The sequence below is a fragment of the Heteronotia binoei genome, chromosome 4, assembly GCF_032191835.1.
Source record: "Heteronotia binoei isolate CCM8104 ecotype False Entrance Well chromosome 4, APGP_CSIRO_Hbin_v1, whole genome shotgun sequence".
In the NCBI taxonomy this organism is placed as follows: Eukaryota; Metazoa; Chordata; class Lepidosauria; order Squamata; family Gekkonidae; genus Heteronotia; species Heteronotia binoei.
Window position 1 is genome coordinate 86299705 of NC_083226.1, and position 17404 is coordinate 86317108.

Below are 17404 nucleotides of genomic sequence, written 5' to 3' on the forward strand. Positions count from 1 at the left end.
TTGTGGGTGGATAGTTCGTCTTTCCGGGCTGCAAACGGAGTAAATTCCGGCCCAGTTGAGCCCTTGGGCCACCCCCTCCCCACCCAGTCCAAGACACGGGAGAGGACTGGATCACGAGAGGAGCGGGCAGCAACATTGCGGGCGAGCAATGGCCTGTCAGGAAGCATGTCCATCAGTAGGATCTGATGAGCCGGGGCTGGATCGGGATCCACGTCAGGCAAGGGCACGTCAGGCTCAGGGCGTCAGCATGGCCCATTGCCTTGCCCGGGCAATGCACTAGGGTGTAAGTGTAGCCGGCTAGAAAAATGGACCAACGGAGGACTCGTGGGGACAACACCTGAGGGGTCTGCCGGTCCGATGCAAAGAGGCCCAAGAGGGGTTTGTGGTCCGTATAGAGGGTAAAGGGCTGGCCGTAGATGTAATCATGAAATTTTTTGACGCGGGCCACGACTGCCAACCCTTCTTTGTCGATTTGGGCGTAGTTCCGCTCCGCCGATGAGAAGGTCCGCGAGTAGTATGCGATAGGGACTTAGGTCCCATCCGGGAGTCGGTGGCCCAGAACTGCCCCCACACCATAAGGGGATGCGTCGCATGCAAGGACCAAGGGCAGGGTCTCGTCGAAATGGGCAAGGACGGAGTTGGACATCAGGAGGCCCTTGATATCCTGGAAGGCTTTAGCGTGCTGGCGGCCCCACGCCCAGGGTCGGTTCTTGTCTAGAAGCCGGTGCAGGGGTTCGGCCGCCGCTGCCTTGTGGGGGAGAAAAGCATGATAAAAGTTTAGGAGGCCGAGGAAGGCCTGGAGTTCTTGCTTGTTGGTGGGCGCTGGGGCATCTCTGATGGCACACAGCTTGGCGTCGGAGGGGTGGACCCCTGGGCATCGATGGAGAACCCCAGGAATTCCACCTGATCCACGCCCAAGAGGCACTTCTCCCGTTTGACCTTGAGTCCGGCTGTTTCAAAACGTTGTAGGACTCCTCTAAGGCGGGCAGCGAATATTTCAGGCGAGGCTGCCGCGATCAGCACATCATCGAAGAATGGAGTGACTCCGGGAAGTCCTTTTAAACGGGAGTCCATTAGTTCCTGGAACAACCCCGGAGCCACACTCACGCCAAATTGCAACCGCTTTACTCTAAAGGCCCCCCGGTGGGTCACAATTGTTTGGGCGTTGGCCGTGGCCTCATCCACCGGCAGCTGTTGGTAAGCCAAGTCCAACTTGCTGAAAATTTTTGCGCCGGCTAGGGTGGCTAGAACGTGGCTGACGATGGGCACAGGGTATGCGTGGGCCTGAAGAGCCTTGTTGAGGGTGCACTTATAGTCTGCACAAATCCGCACCTCCCCACTGGGCTTGACTGGAGTCACAATGGGAGTTTCCCAGGTTGCTTGGGTGACAGGCTCTAGTATTCCCTGTGCAATCAGTTTATCCAGTTCCTCCTCAATTTTAGGCTTGAGCGCGAATGGAACTCGCCGCGCTTTAAGCCTAATAGGCCGCACTGTGGGGTCGAGTTGTAGTGAAACCGGGGGACCCGTGTAGCAGCCCAATGTGCCATCAAAGACAGCCAGGAACTCTTCGCAAACCTTGTTAAAGTCCACTCCGACAGTCTTATTGACCCCCCTGATCTCTATTCCCAGGGGCTTGAACCAGTCGAGACCCAAAAGGTTTGTAAGGTGGTTCTTGACCACTAGCACTTGTAGCTGGCCCTTGAACCCCTTGTATTGGACTGGGACCAGGCCCACTCCCAAGACTGGGACCAGGCCCACTCCCAAGATTATTCTTCTGGAAGTCCACTAAGGTAAACCCCGGATCCCTGAGACGAGGCCTTAGCCTGGTGGGAATTTTAAAAAATGTCTCTGCCGCTATAATAGATGATGCTGACCCAGAGTCCACCTCCATTTGGCAGGGCACCCCCCCCCCGATCCCTACATTGACCCGGATTTTGGAGGGCCTAACTGGCGAGGGTAGGTACTGTACCAGGTATCGGTGGGCGTGGAGAGCGTCGATTTCGAAGTCTGGCTGGCCTTCGGAGTGCGCAGATCTTTGCGGGACGCGTGCTCGGGATTTGGATCTGCAGGCGTAGGCGATGTGGCCTTCCTTGTTGCAGAGTCGACAGGTGGCATTCCAGAATCGGCAGGTCTTCCGCTCGTGCTGGCCCCCACAACTTGCACATGTAGGTGGTGTCTTGTGTCTCATGCCTTGTGGGACGTGGGTGGTCTTCCTTCCTGCTGAATGATAGCTGGTTTGTAGAGCTCTGTCCTCGTCCGAGTCCTCAGTAGATGGTTCAGGGTTGATCTGGTGTGCCGCAGCCTGTCTTGTCGGCCGTGGCTCTGCTGATCTGCCCTTCTCCCAGCTGGTGGCCACGTCGATTGCCTTTGTTAGGTCGCACTAGTTAGGTCGCAGGAGTTTCCGCACTAGTTTTTCGTCCCTCAAGCCCCATATAAACTGGTCGAGAAGGGCTTCGTTGAGGTCTGCGAAACTGCATTGGCTTGCCACCCGGCGCAGGCTTGTTAAGAACGCCATGGCAGTTTCGCCTGCTTTCTGTGTCCTTTGTCGGAAGTCCCAGTGCCGGGTGAGCTTGGTTGGCTGGGGCTGGAAATACTTCTCCAGAGCGCTGATGATGTCGTCCACCGGCATCTCTGAGAGCTTCCTGGGTTGGAGAAGAGCCCTGGCTAAGTCCACGGTCTCCGTGCCACATGTATTGATAAGCAGAGCTCTCTGCATGGTAGTCTCTGTAATCTTCCGGAAGGTCAGGTATGACTGGAAGCCTTCGACCCACGAGTCCCATAGCTCGGGGCGATCGATGCTAAAGGGCTGTAGGAGGTTGGCTGGAGCCTCCATTCTTGGCAGCGCGTCTGGGCGGCTTGCGAGGTGGGGTGTGCGCAGAGCAGAGGTGCGGACCCAGATGGCTTGGATTTAGCCGCCTTTCTGTGTTCCTGGTTCTGTTGCTGGTTCTTACTGGCATCCCACCTTCGTTGCCAGTGTAATGTGCTGGGGTCGGCGCAGTAAGAGACCAGAGTCGGAGAGTGATTTCAGCAAGCTTTACTTCAGGAACACACACACAACACACTGAGCTCTGTTCAAACTTCTTGCTCCTTTATACAATTCTTGCCCCCTTCTGATTGGTCCTTAACTATCTACATGGATTGGCTATTTACAGGGCCCTAAGAGCCTATCAGGGTACAGTATGAGCCTGGATGTTGATTGGCTACTTATGTTTCAATCCTTCCCCTGATTGGGCACGCTTAGGCCTTCTCTGGAACCCTGGTGTGGAGTTCAAGCTCTGGCTTGTTCGGCTTCCCTCCAAAAGTAACAGTTCCCTCCAAAAGTAACAGTTCTCCCATTTGAGCCTAGGACACAACAGCTTACTTCTGATTTTCACTGAAGTCGAGCTGGTTGGAGTTTACTTCGAATGCTGTGCCTGCATTCTACATCTTTCTCTCTGTCCCCCCCACCTCCTTATCAGTAGTCAAGGAGTTTGCTGGAGGAAAAAAAACACACTGGCAGACATTGCTTTAAGAATTTAGGGAGAGAGGGGGGAGGTGAAGACTTCAGTGTTTTTTCATCCTGAGTTGTCTCCATTGTTATTTAGAACTGAGATGACAAAAGGCAAATAGAAGTTGAGATGGACCAGACTTTTTTTTTTTTAAGGCTGTTACTGAACAGGGGACTACCTTTACTTTTTTCCTGCCACAAAGTAGGTTCCTGCAGCATTATTCTCACATTTGAAATGTTTGTGGTCAGAGTCAATTTAAAAGGAAACTTTTTTTTCCAAATACAAAATTGCTCCAAAGAAGAATCAAACTTGCTGCACTAGCGCAGCATCTTAACCAAACAAGCAAATGAGTCAGACAAAGGCAATGTCTTTCCTGATCACCTACTTCAAAAAACATGCATAGTGTGAAACTGACCAACAAGAACAGACCAATTAGCCTGCCAGGGGAGGGGAGGGGAAAAGTCCAAGGAAATGTTTCTACTTTTAAAGGCTTGGAAGAGAATTAAAGGGGGGGGGGGAATACTGCTCTAAAAAACCACGCTTGGAAACTACGGAGATACAGTGGAGTGACAGCAGAATGCTGGGAAAAGGATATGGAAGGAATTTCAAATTGGGAGACTGGGGTGAGTGTGTGAGTTAATATGGAAGCAGGTTTTTGAAGTGACAGAGGTGGGAGGCGAGAGTCATAGTAAACACAAAAGCAGAAAGGGTCACAGTCACCAAACAGCACCAATTTCAACAGCAACAGCTTCCCCAAGCCCACCTGTGCTGTTCTGTGCTGCTTGCATTCCTTCACCAAGACCAAATCTTTGATCCTTCTTCCGAACCTTATTGTACAAAGCTGACCAAAAAATGTGATTCAAAGAGAACTATACGAGGAGGAGAATGCACAAATGACTCTTGTACAGTTTCCTCTATTCTAGATGTAATCCACTAAGTCTCATAACGTGTTAGGTACAAGATTACATAAAGGTAGCTTTCACATAGATCTCTCCCCATATGTAACAGAGAAATCTCCCAAATTACTCACTGCTAGAAAGACTCAATGGCCTCCCAGAACTTTCTACTCTGAGCTCAATCAAAGGAAGAACTGCAGGATGGCAACAGTCAGAGCTTCCATGTGGTTATGTCACTAGCACCTAATACAAGAAAGTGGAGGAAGTGAGCAGATATAAGCCTTGTCTGCCAAACTACTAAGATGGTCGAATGTAAGCTATACATTCAAACAGTAGCAAATGTGTAAAACGCCTTGCCACATACAATGGCCAGCTTGCACAATATGCTTTTTATGTAGTATCATACAAAGAAGATCCCCATAAAATACTTCAAAGGCGATTTTTTTATCACTCTCTTTAAAAAATCTATTAGCTACGTCTATACAATTATTCTGAACTAAAATATTACTCATGATCTTTACAATATAAAAATAAAACATTCTGGGATAGTTTATTATTTAGTTGGACAGTTATATAGTCTGTGCTGAAAAGTTAGCTTTCACACTCAATTAATTCCAGTTTCAACTTCAAGCAGAATCATGGCTCAGTGTACCTTTTCTTTATGCCGCATGCAAAGTCCTTCTAGTTAAATACACAAAAGTATAGAAAAAATGTTAGGGCACTAAACTGGAAAAGGCTAGGAAATTCAGTTAGAGGAGTCATTTCATACTGAAATAATACTTACCAGATGAACTCTTATTTGACTCACTGAACACCACTCTACTAGGGCAAGCAAAACTGACTTAAAGCTACAGCAGAAAATGTTTAAATTCCCATTATGGGATATTTTGAGGAGTCTTAAAGGATTGGAACACTTTCCCTATAAAGAAAGGTTAAAACACTTGGGGCTCTTTAGCTTGGATAAACGTCGACTGTGGGGTGACATGAGAGAGGTTTACAAAATTATGCATGGGATGGAGAAAGTAGAAAAAGAAGTACTTTTCTCCCTTTCTCACAATACAAGAACTCATGGGCATTCGATAAAATTGCTGAGCAGTCGGGTTAAAATGGATAAAAGGAAGCACTTCTTCACCCAAAGGGTGATTAACATGTGGAATTCACTGCCACAGGAGGTGGCGGCGGCTGCAAGCATAGCCAGCTTCAAGAGGGGGTTAGATAAAAATATGGAGCAGAGGTCCATCAGTGGCTATTAGCCACAGTGTGTATATATATGTGTGTGTATGTGTATATATATATATATAAAAAAATTTTGGCCACTGTGTGACACAGAGTGTTGGACTGGATGGGCCATTGGCCTGATCCAACATGGCTTCTCTTATGTTCTTAAGCTGATGTAAGAATATGCACGTTTTTGGATAATACACAGTAATACAGGCATCAGAAACCAAATGACTTTATATCAACTTAGACAGGTTAGGCTGAAAAAGTGTGACTTACCTAAGGTCACTCAGCAAGCTTCCACAGCAGAACAAGGATTCAAACCTTGATCTCCTAGTCTATCACTCTTACCAGTACACCACATAACCTCTTGCCTAAGAGATGGTTGCTAAGATGGATTCATTTCCATCTTCATAGTCCTCTTCTGGATTTTAAAAAGTACTGCTGCAACACCTCCCCAGCAGATCCCAATTCTAGACAGCAGTGTAAAAAGATAGACATACCCATCCTGATGATCCCTGCTTCCTGTTACCCCTCCACCATCTTCTCTTTCCCCCATCCTGTTGCCACTTCAGACTCCTCCTCCTTCCCCTGCCTCACTCCTGCTGCTGCTCCTCCTCCACAGCTGTTACCCATTACCCACTCATTTCCAGCTGTCACCCAACACCTTCTTGTTGCTACTTTTCCCCTCCCATATAGATTGTATTAGTTTCAAAAAGTTCAAGTATAATGCAAACTATCATCTTGTAAGTTGTCAATCAGCATATTTTTGTTTGAATTGCAGTGCTGACACAAGTACAGACACTTATCAAGTTTTGGTTTAAAAAAATACTGTTTGGGAAACTCTGGGGATTCCCCTGAGATTGTAGGGGGGAAATCCTTATCTGAACTAGGCTATTCCTTCATTCTGTGACACTGGAAATAAGTGCAGCTGTAGAGCTGGGTCCAAACAAGCTGGACTCAACTCTTCTTTTTGTTTGTTTTTTAAACCACATCTAGTTTATGTCAATTGATTTTTCTATTTTCAAAGCCCTCCATCCTATTTTAGGTAAATGCTTGCTGTCAAAGAGCAACAAAAAATTAGTATGGTATAAAGACAAACTATGGTTGAACCCTCTGACTACCCTGTAAAAAAGCTTAAATAAGATTGTATTCCAAGACCAAATTCCATGAATTTAGAAAATAGAAGAAGATATTGGATTTATATCCCGCCGTCCACTCCGAAGAGTCTCAGAGCAGCTCACAATCTCCTTTACCTTCCTCCCCCACAACAGACACCCTGTGAGGTGGGTGGGGCTGGAGAGGGCTCTCACAGCAGCTGCCCTTTCAAGGACAACCTCTGCCAGAGCTATGGCTGACCCAAGGCCATGCCAGCAGGTGCAAGTGGAGGAGTGGGGAATCAAACCCGGTTCTCCCAGATAAGAGTCCGCACACTTAACCACTACACCAAACTAGAAAAGTTCACAGAAAAAAATAAAAACGCTTGTGATGGCAGAAGCCACTGTGTTTGAAAATATTTAAAGCTCAAAAACATACTTGGACAGGAGGGAAAATGTTTCTTTTACGTAGATTCCCCCCTCCCCACCAGTGAATAACTCACACCAGGATATTCAGTATGAAAAGGGAGAAGGTGGGGGGAGAATCTTCACAAGGAAACATTCTATCTCCTGTCCAAGTATGTTTTTAAACTCTAAATATAAACAGGTTTCCTACCTGTAACTGATGAACTTCGAGTGGTCATCTGTGCATTCACACTCATGGAATGAAGCACCAAAGTCTGAGATTTTTCGCAGCCCGACCCTGGTAGGCATGTGCGACAGTCCCAGTGCGGATGCCCACCCAGTGGACACTGGTGGGGAGGGGGGATCTACATAAAAGAAACATTTTCCCTCCTGTCCAAGTATGTTTTCAAGCTTTAAATATTTTTAAACACAGTGGCTTCTGCCATCACAAGCGTTTTTATTTTTTTCTGTGAACTTTTCTAGTTTGGTGTAGTGGTTAAGTGTGCGGACTCTTATCTGGGAGAACCGGGTTTGATTCCCCACTCCTCCACTTGCCCCTGCTAGCATGGCCTTGGGTCAGCCATAGCTCTGGCAGAGGTTGTCCTTGAAAGGGCAGCTGCTGTGAGAACCCTCTCCAGCCCCACCCACCTCACCGGGTGTCCGTTGTGGGGGAGGAAGGTAAAGGAGATTGTGAGCCACTCAGACTCTTCGGAGTGGAGGGCGGGATATAAATCCAATCTTCTTCATCATCTTCATCTTCTATTGCCTGCACAGAAAAGCCCTCCTGATTAATTTGCACAATTTGTGGAAAGCCAGGAGAATGTGAACCTTCCTAACCTCTTCAGGCAAACAATTCCACAAGGTGGGGGCCACAACAGAGGCACATGTACAGGCAATTGTTGATTTTGCCTGTTTGCAGGCTGGTACCCGCAGAAGGCCTTGTTCAAATAAACTAAGCTGTAGTGGCAGGGCACTGGGAGGAGTGACAGTCTCACAGGTACAAGGGTTCAAGGCCTTTGTATGGGGCTTTGTATGTGATAGCCAATACTTTAAATTGAGGTAGGTTACTGCTGGGCATCCAGTGAAGAATGGGAGTATTCTGCATGCTCCATCTATCTCCTGTTAATAGCTGAGCTGCAGCATTCTGCACCACCTGGAGTTTCTAAATTGGTTTTGAGTACCAATGTACAGTGCCTTACAGTAGTCTAGTCTCAATGGCATGAATCCAGGTGGTCAGATCATCCACTATCATGGCAAAGGGCTATTTTTAAAGCTAGGCTGAGTTGGAAGAAAGTGCTCCTTTCAACAGTATTAACTTGTTTCTCAAGCAGTAATGTTGGATCCAGAATAACCCTGAGGCTTTTAATGAGCTGGCAAGGATCAGATCAACCCTTCAAAAGTGAAACACATAATGTCCTTCAGGACCTCTGCCTCTCTTTCCAGAACTGTGTTTTTTGTTTATGTTAATTTCTATTCCACCCACTCCTGCAGACAGGCTCAGCGTGGATTATAACAAATTCAAACAAGTAACAATGAACAATTAAAATTACTCCATTTCAGGCAGAAGACAATTAATCGGGCCATAATACAAACAAAACTGGGACTGAAGATATCTCAGTAGGCCCGATAGATTACAGGGGTGGCCAACGGTAGCTCTCTAGATGTTTTTTGCCTACAACTCCCATCAGCCCCAGCCATTGGTCATGCTAGCTGGGGCTGATGGGAGTTGTAGGCAAAAAACATCTGGAGAACTACCATTGGTCACCCCTGTGATAGAAGATGGAATACTGCAACAAGGGAGACCAAACACAATGTACTATGGGCATCCACTGCCTCACTCAAAGGCCTGGCAGAACAGCTCTGTTTTACAGGCCCTACAACAAAAAGGTAGTAGATCGGGTAGGGCCCTAATCTCCAATGGAAGCATGCTTCACCAGGCCAGAGCCAGGACAGAAAAAAGCCCTGGCTCTAGTTGAGGCAAGACAGACGTCCTTCGGGCTGGGAACAATCAGTTTGCTCCCTGTTAGCCATTTACCCAAATTAGCCAGGCAGTAATTTAAAACATCTACTGTATCACCAGGAGATGTGGATAAGGATATATATATATAGCTGTATATCATCTGCATATTGATGACAGCCAACCACAAGACTACAAATGATTTGGCCTAAAGGCTTAGAAAGAGGCTGAAGAGGACTGTTCCCTGTAGAATCACACAGAATAGGTTGCACACTTGTGATAACTGATCTCTAATGGCAATTCTTTTGGTCTGATTCATGATGAATGAGTTGAACCAGTGCAATGCACAACCTCTAATGCCATCTTGTTGAGGCAGCTGGAGGCAGACAGGTATGGCTCACTGTGAACAACGTAGCAGAGAAATCCAGTAGGAACAACAAGGAGGCCTAACTTTTGTCTACATTTAGACAGAGGTCATCAATTAAAGCCAACAGAGCCATCTCCATCCTATAGCCTATCTGAAACGAGACTGAAAAGGGTCTAGGGCAGATGAGTTGACCAAGGAGATCTGGAGTTGGTTGGCTACTGGAATCTCAATCACTTTGCATAGGAAGGGCAGATTAGAGACAGGGCAATAATTAGCTACATCGTTTTTCTGTAGAGATAGAAGGTGGGGTTTTTTGTTGTAGTAGTGGGCAGATAACCACCTCTTTGAATAGTTGAGGGAAGGTGCCCTGAGTTAGTGGTTGATTTATAATAGATACTAAAGATTTGTTGGCATGGTCTTTAGATGATTTTAGAAGCCAGGATAGGCAGGGATCCAAAGCACAAGTAGTGGCCTCCACTGATCCCAGGAGTTTGCAACATCCATCACATTCAAGTTACGCATATTAATCTAAGGTAGTTTCAGAGCTACACCTGCCAGCACATCCACCAACTCTGAGAGGGTGCCTACTTGGGAACTAGGCAGCTGGCAAACAAGCAGTGCCATGATCTGGATAACCCAACCTCTCCAGAAGATCTTAGAAATCAAGAAGGGCTGTCTCTGGTCAGCACCCAACTGGGAGACCACAAAAGAATAACAGGATAACTAAGCAGAGGCAGGCAAACCACCTCTGAATGTCTCCCGCCTTGAAAACTCTATGGGGTTGCTATAAATTGGTTGTGACTCAATGGCAAAGAAATAAGCAATACACCTAATCTATCCTTAGTCCCTAATATAAGGAACATACAGATAATGCCACTGATGGTTTGCACTGGCCAAACCAGGTGGAGTTCATTGGGACAGATGTACCACGCTATTTTCTTCCAACTACATCCCTGTTACATAAGCCAAGTCAACTTTCTCTTCTTTTAACATTTTAGACAGATGGGCAGTTTTCTCCCTCATTAATCTGGTATTGCAAAATATTAGTGAAACAGGAGCCCCTGAATTATTCATTTTTGGGATGCTATGGAGCTTAGATAGGCAGCAAACATTCTTACCAAATTCTGCATATTGGAAAGATTCCGCACCTACATCTACCAGCTCCGATTTAACTGAAATGGTGAATTCATCAAACACCTTGAGATCCAGGTAACACCTGCCTCCACCCTCTCACGTTCAACATACTAGTGTCCACAGAGAAGCCATACAGTAGACCACAGCTACAACCATAATGCTAAAGACTTAGACTATGACTTGCAAAACAGAAAAAAAAATGTTAGGGCTAATGTTTCCTCTAAGCTGCAGAGTCTTGTGAGCAAAAATTCTACTTTGTGAGCTACTGGCATTAAAGTTGTGAGCTACTGCATAAATTATTGTGCTCTGGGGCTATTTTTCCTAAGCTAGAACAAAATTATGTGAGCTAGACGCTAAAAATCTGTGAACTAGTTCATGCTAACTCAGCTTAGAGGGAACACTGGGTAGGGCAACATTAGCTGGGAAGGGGGTTTGACTTCAAACCTCTCACATAGTTCAGCAAAAAAACGAAACAAAGGAAAGATCATCATTTTAAGTCAAATTGCTAATTGTACCAAATGTTTATCAGGGATCCTATGAGAAGCAGAAGTTTAAATAACAATAAAAAACCAGGATTATCAAACAATGCTGCTTCTTTCATTGCAGCAAAAGCCAGTCAGTTCCTTGTCTTTGAAGCCCTAACAAGTTTGGACTCAATAGGTTAGAAGATTTGGGCACTTGCATACTTTCTAGACATGCTGAGCTTAATAATAGCTTCCTTTATAAAGTAACAATTCCAGAGAGAATACGCTTCAGCTGCACCTCCTTCACATAAGAGAAGCAGAAATAACAGTAACAGAAATTTAAAGACCCTGAAACCACCCTTTCCAGGGAATATAGACCACTGCAAATATACTCTGGGACTGACCAGCTAGAAGTGGGTTTATTTCTTTTGAAATGTTGGCTAAGCTTGTGATGTTTGGGGCTCTGAAAAGAACGTACTAAATACAAAACATTTTTGGTATTTAATTATATGCTTGTGGCACTACATGTTTCTAACATATAATTTTCACTGAACACAAACTTCTTCCTAAGCAACCAGTACTCAAGCTACATGCAAAACCCCCCAATAAATTTTAATAAAGAGAAGCAGTTATCAAGCACAGAGGAAACAAAACCAGTTTTCATGTCCATGCCCTAGCCACCCAGAACTTGAATGTTCAATTTGTAATTAATAATCAGATTGCTTCCATACAAGCTACCAATGAATGCTACCAAATCCTTGTCTTTTCCCCCCTAAAAAGGTCATATTTCCTGCAAACAACTAAGAGTTCCCTAAACAGAATTAATCCCTCAAGTTTGTCCATCATCTTCTTTTTCTCCTATCCCAATCTCTTGCATTTCTATGCCTTCTGCAAAAGAAAAGACACAGTGGAGAAAAACAGTGGTGACAGATGAGCTATTTACAAAATCAAGGCACTGGATGGCTCTTTGCACTGGAAGCCTTATCTACTTCTTAGCCAAGGGAGAAGATGCTACAGTTGTCAGTTTAATCGCAAATAAGAGAGTCTGGGTTTTAGACCCAGAGAAGACTTTTAACTAAATGCATTACAAGACAGGTGAAGTCTGGATAGTCCACAAGCAGCGCTAGTGATGCTGTTAGCCGCCCTGAGCCTGCTCTGGCGGGGAGGGCGGGATACAAATAAAATTTTGTTGTTGTTGTTGTAGTTATCCAACAGCCTGATTCTAGTCAAGTTTACTCAGAAATAAATTCAACTAGATCAAATCAAGCTTGAACTCTCCCTAGAAGTTAAAATAACCAAACTGAGGCTATCATACTTTGGTCACATTATGAGAAGACAAGACTACAAGAAGGCAATAATGCAAGGAAAAGTTGAAGGCAGCAGGAAAAGAGGAAGACCCAACATGAGATGGACAGACTCAATAAAGGACACTGCGGCCTTTAGTTTGCAAGAGCCAAGCAAGGCTTTTGATGATAGGATGTTTTGGAGGACACTGATTTGTAAGATCACCATGAGTCTCAAACAACTTGATGGCACTTAATACACACACACACAAATAACAGTAAATTCCACATCTAAATCCTATATTCTTAATAAGGGTTCTCTAGTAGAATTTCAAAGTCTCAAAATGAATAATGGAATATTTAGAGCAATTAAAGGAGAATCAAAGAGAGAGGTGGCTTGGTTAACCTCATATGAATATACAATATCCTAGATTAGAAGAAGGGTTGCCAACTTCACCTTGGGAAATTGCTGGAAATTTGGGTGCAGTTCCTGGGGAGAGCAGCATTTGGGGAAGGGGAGTGCTCAGCAGGGATATGATGCCATACAGTCTGCCCTCCCAAACTGCCATTTTCTCCAGGTGAACTGATCTCTGTAGTCTGGAGATTAGTTGTAATTCCTGGAGAACTCCAGCCCGCACCTTGAGGTGGATAAATCTAATTAAAGGGGAGCTGGAATTTCCTAATTATTGCATCTCTTCCCCAGTGATGGATAGCTTTCAGTTATCTCCAGGTGTCTCCACCAATCCCTAATCCCAGGATATATATACAAATTCCTAGACACTACAGCAAATGAGAGACTGTAACTCCTTGGTGGATGCTAAAAGGAAAAAAAAGCACTACAGTCTGGAAGCAAAGGCAAAGCAAAACATGTCTGTGGAAGCAGCCTTCACATACCTTCATAGAAAGCCTCAGAAAAAGGTCACAGAACGAGCTCTTGAGTCTAAGTAAACTACACACACATGTATATTTTCTCTCTACTCAGTCATAATTTGACTGGCATTCTTTGTCTCTTGCTTTGTTGACTCCCAGGACACCCCATGCAGAGAGACTGCATAATACCCAAAATGGTGCAAGCATCTCATCCTTACCTTAAACTTGGAGGGGGGGAGGTGTGTGCTGGGGGGACGGTAAATCATGTAGTGCAACTTCATAAGCCAAAGGAGTGAGACCACTGCCTGAGAGTAATGTTTTGGAAACTTATCCATCTAACATATCCACAGAGAGGAAAGGAATACAGACTCCTTAAAATTTGGCATTTCAAGGGAAACGGGAGGATTAGCTGAAGGAAAACAGGCACCCAGCTGTGCCTATTTCTCAATTAAAATGTTTGCAACATTTTGCCAAGAGAGCATTCCTAAGTAGTTTTTTTTGGGGGGGGAGGGGGGGTAAGGAAGAAAGGAAAGAAAGAAAAAAACCCAAGCATTTTATTCATAACAGTACAAAGGTCAGTAAAGTTATCGGAGCAGAAGCAACATACATTAAAAAGAACAAAGCTCTATTATGACACAGAGTTCAGGAAATTCAGAGCTGCCTGAAATCTGTCAGAGGAAGGAGACCCTCTTGGAAAGAGAGGCAGAAAAGAAAACAGCCTCCATGTCCTTCACTCCTGGCCTCTTTAAAACAGATCCAGCTGTTCAAAGGAAATGGGGGTGGGTAGGGAGGCTGCATCTCCTTTGAGGTTGGGGCTCCAGAAAACAGAGAGTGCCTGTCACCCTCTCTGGGGCATTCTTCAAGCCATTTTGCAAAGTCTGTATAACCAATCCCCAACATTTTGCAACAATACCCTTGCCCTGGAGGTATTTCAATCTTGTTCTCTCACCCCTGAGCATTCTTAGAGTTTTGGCCTATAGTGACTGAACCAGTTTGATACAGTGGTTAAGTGTGCAGACTCTTATCTGGGAGAACCAGGTTTGATTCCCGCTCCTCCACTTGCTACTGCTGGAATGGCCCTGGGTCAACCATAGCTCTCACAAGAGTTGTCCTTGAAAGGGCAGCTTCTGTGAGAGCTCTCTTAGGTCCCAACTACCTCACAGGGTATCTGTTGTGGGGGAAGACGATAAAGAAGATTGTAAGCCACACTGAGACTCTGATTCAGAGAAAAGGCTGGGGTATAAATCTGCAGTCTTCTTCTACCCCTCCCCCCACCCCAGAAGAAGCTTTGGGTGCTGGCAATGTCACCCCCCCCCAAGAAAAATCCACCCTGTGAAACATACCCCCCAATAAAGAAATAAATTGGCCAGATAATAATTTAGCCAGGCATCATAGTGCCTAATCTTTAACAGCAACGTCTTCTCCACTTGAAAAGGGGGGCATTGAAAACTCAAATTGTGTACTATTTGTGTCCACCTTGAAAAGAAATTGCCACAGTTCTTCAGTGAAGCAGACAGTACCAGATCAGGTGACTGCTTTTACAAGGAAAGCTAAGTTCCACCACAATCTGTTCACTCAATAGACTTCCCTCTCCTCCATCTCCAAAGCATTCCCATAAATCTTCCTGCTGTTAAGACAGAAAGTGATGCTGGAAGAACTGGCAGCAGTTCACCAGCGGCTACAGCAGTCAGTCAGTCAGTCCACCACAGTGCAAGGTCAGATGTTAATAGGGCTGCTTGAATTCAGGCTCTCCAAACAATCGCAAGGCTTGTTGAACCGAGTCCTAATGCTTCCTGGTCCCGGAGGTTTCGCCTTTTGTTTCTGGGTTAGGTCAGCCAGGTACACACAGGAAATGGGACTCTCCAAAGAAGTCAAATACTCATGGGAAGGGGGGGAGGGGACGAGAAACTCAATTAAGCCCCCAAGGGCAATTGCTCACACATACAAACTTCTGTTGAGAACTGCTCTCTGCCTACATTCAACAACCCAACTACTGCATTAAAGCCACTCCAAGGGTAAGGAAAATCACAGAAACAGCATTTCTCCCCATTCTGGGTTCCTTACAGACACTAACAAAAGAGCCTTCCCAGCTCTCCAACCCCCAACATGTCCCATGCCTTCCCCACCCCTCCAGAAAACACAGTGTAATTAAAGGGAAGTGAAATTTTTCTCTTTTTTTCCTGTCCCTTCTAGACTGTCCTGTCCAAGAAGGCGACACTCTACAGCAGTCCTGTTTCTAAGAGGGGAACGCGAGACACAGACAATGCTGAAAAGATCAACGTTTTTTTTTCTAACAACACTCTCCCCCTTCTCAAATTCACCTTCCCAGCCCCAACGTGTCTTCCTCTACAACACAGAGTTTCTGTTTTTAACACACATAGGTACAATCCTTTAGAGTGGGGGGAAGGGAAGCGCAATGAGGATCTGCAGATAAAACGATTGCACAACCCTTAAGTAAGCCTCCTGAATCTGAACAGCGCATACTGCTAAGATAGCATTCATAAACCAGACAGGGGCGATCAGCGGTCTTTTCCATATCGTATTCTTATGCAAGGCAATGGAATTACTGCTGACTAGCATGTTCGAGCTGGTCCAAGGATCGAGTTCAAAAAACGAGGCAACTGGGATCTCAACCAAGCAGATTTACATGCAAGCAACAAAGACTGGCAGTCTATTTTTAGGAGCATACACACGCCTATTTAGAAGCCAGCCCCAATAATTCAATCGGTCTTACCTCCAAGTAAACATATATAAGATCGAAGTACTTTTAAGACGGACAACTTTCTCAGGATTCAAAAATTCCCTGAAAATTGCGGTCCCATTCGAGGCTACACCGAAGCAACTCAGATTGTGTCTCTATTAAGCCCGCAGACGGTCCTCTGAGTAACCGCTAGTCAGCTCTGTCTACTGAGATTAATAAATCTACTCTAGAGTAAGATGCCACACTTCTTAGGGCGAAGCGAGTGAGTCTACTCTCGGCTTGCAGCGCATAGTTAAAGTGGAGAACAATCTGGAGAAGCCCCCACCCGGCTCGCCACGGACACGAGCAAGGCTACTCTAGAGCCGGATGCGCGCGCTCCCCCTTCCACCGAATCCAAGAGCCGTTCAGCTGAGGAGGGACTGGCCACTAGAGGAAGACATACCCTTCTTGCCCCATCCCCAAGCGGCCTGCAGACAGGACTACTCTGAAGTAAGGAGCTGCTGCTCCAGCCCCAAGGCAAGGGCTACCGTCGCCCGGCCGTCGGGGGCCCTTTGCTCTTACCTGCTGCGTCGAAGGGAAGAAGTGAAGACGCCGCCAGCAAGGCTAAGAAGGCGGCGCGGGCTACCCCCATGCTGGCGCCGGCCAGGACCGAGGGACTGAGGGGCCGCCGCGCCTTACAAAGAACCCTTTGTGGCCTTTTTCGCCTCTTCCTTCTCCTGCCGAGGTGGGGCTGGCGGCGGCGGCGGCGGCGGCAGCCAGAGGTTTCCAAGGATGCTGCCTGACCAAGCGCCGGCTGACTTCTAGTTGGGCGGGCGGGCAAGCAGCGCCTTCGCCGGACTGAATCTGCGCCCCGCGCTGGCGGGCGTGAGGGAAAGAGAGTCGCTGAGTCCGCCTGGCGGGCGCGCACCTCGCTCCAAGCCGGCCAGCAGCCTCTCTGGCTCACAGCTGGTCCCGGGCGGGCGGGCGGGCGGGCAAGGAGGGGTGGCTCCTCCTCCGGCATCCCTGGCGGGAGAGGAGGAGAAAGCCTGGCTTGGGCGGGCCCCGCCGAAAGAACCGAAGGCCCGCTGGGCGGAATGCTGCGAGGCACCATCTGGCCCCAGAAAGTGAGGTCAGAGAATGGGCAACCTGTTGGCGAAGCTTCGAGGAAAGCCCATGCAGAACTTGAAGGCTTTTGTCATGCCACACCACAGGGGAGAATGGCAGTCCTATGGGAGTAAGTCGCAGTGAACAGGGGGTCTGGGGCGGGTTTTAACAGTACAATCCTAAAGAGACTTACTCCAGTCTAAGCCCATTAAAATGAAGAGGTTTAGACTGGTGTAACTCTCTTTCGGATTGCACTGTGAGTTTCTAAGAAGCCTCTTTAACATAACGGCAGCTACGAACAATACTCCTTCTAAGCTTTGGAGTTTTGTGAGCAAAAATTCTACTTGGTGAGCTACTGACATTAAAGTTGTGAATGAGCGATTTGGCTACAGCATAAATAAGATTGCTCTGGGGCCATCCTTTCTGAGCTAAGACAAAAAT

The 17404-nt window shown here is 46.5% G+C and overlaps 1 protein-coding gene across 1 annotated transcript in view; it reads right to left on the minus strand.

Moving 5' to 3' along the window:
* ROR2 (receptor tyrosine kinase like orphan receptor 2) overlaps window positions 1–16817 on the minus strand; it is a 249179-nt gene extending 232362 nt beyond the window's left edge. The window contains exon 1 of the mRNA XM_060235501.1: window positions 16442–16817. Within this exon, the coding sequence (XP_060091484.1) occupies window positions 16442–16511 (70 nt within the window). The 5' untranslated portion in view covers window positions 16512–16817. The remainder of the gene's footprint in view (window positions 1–16441) is intronic.
* Window positions 16818–17404: the final 587 nt, after the last annotated feature.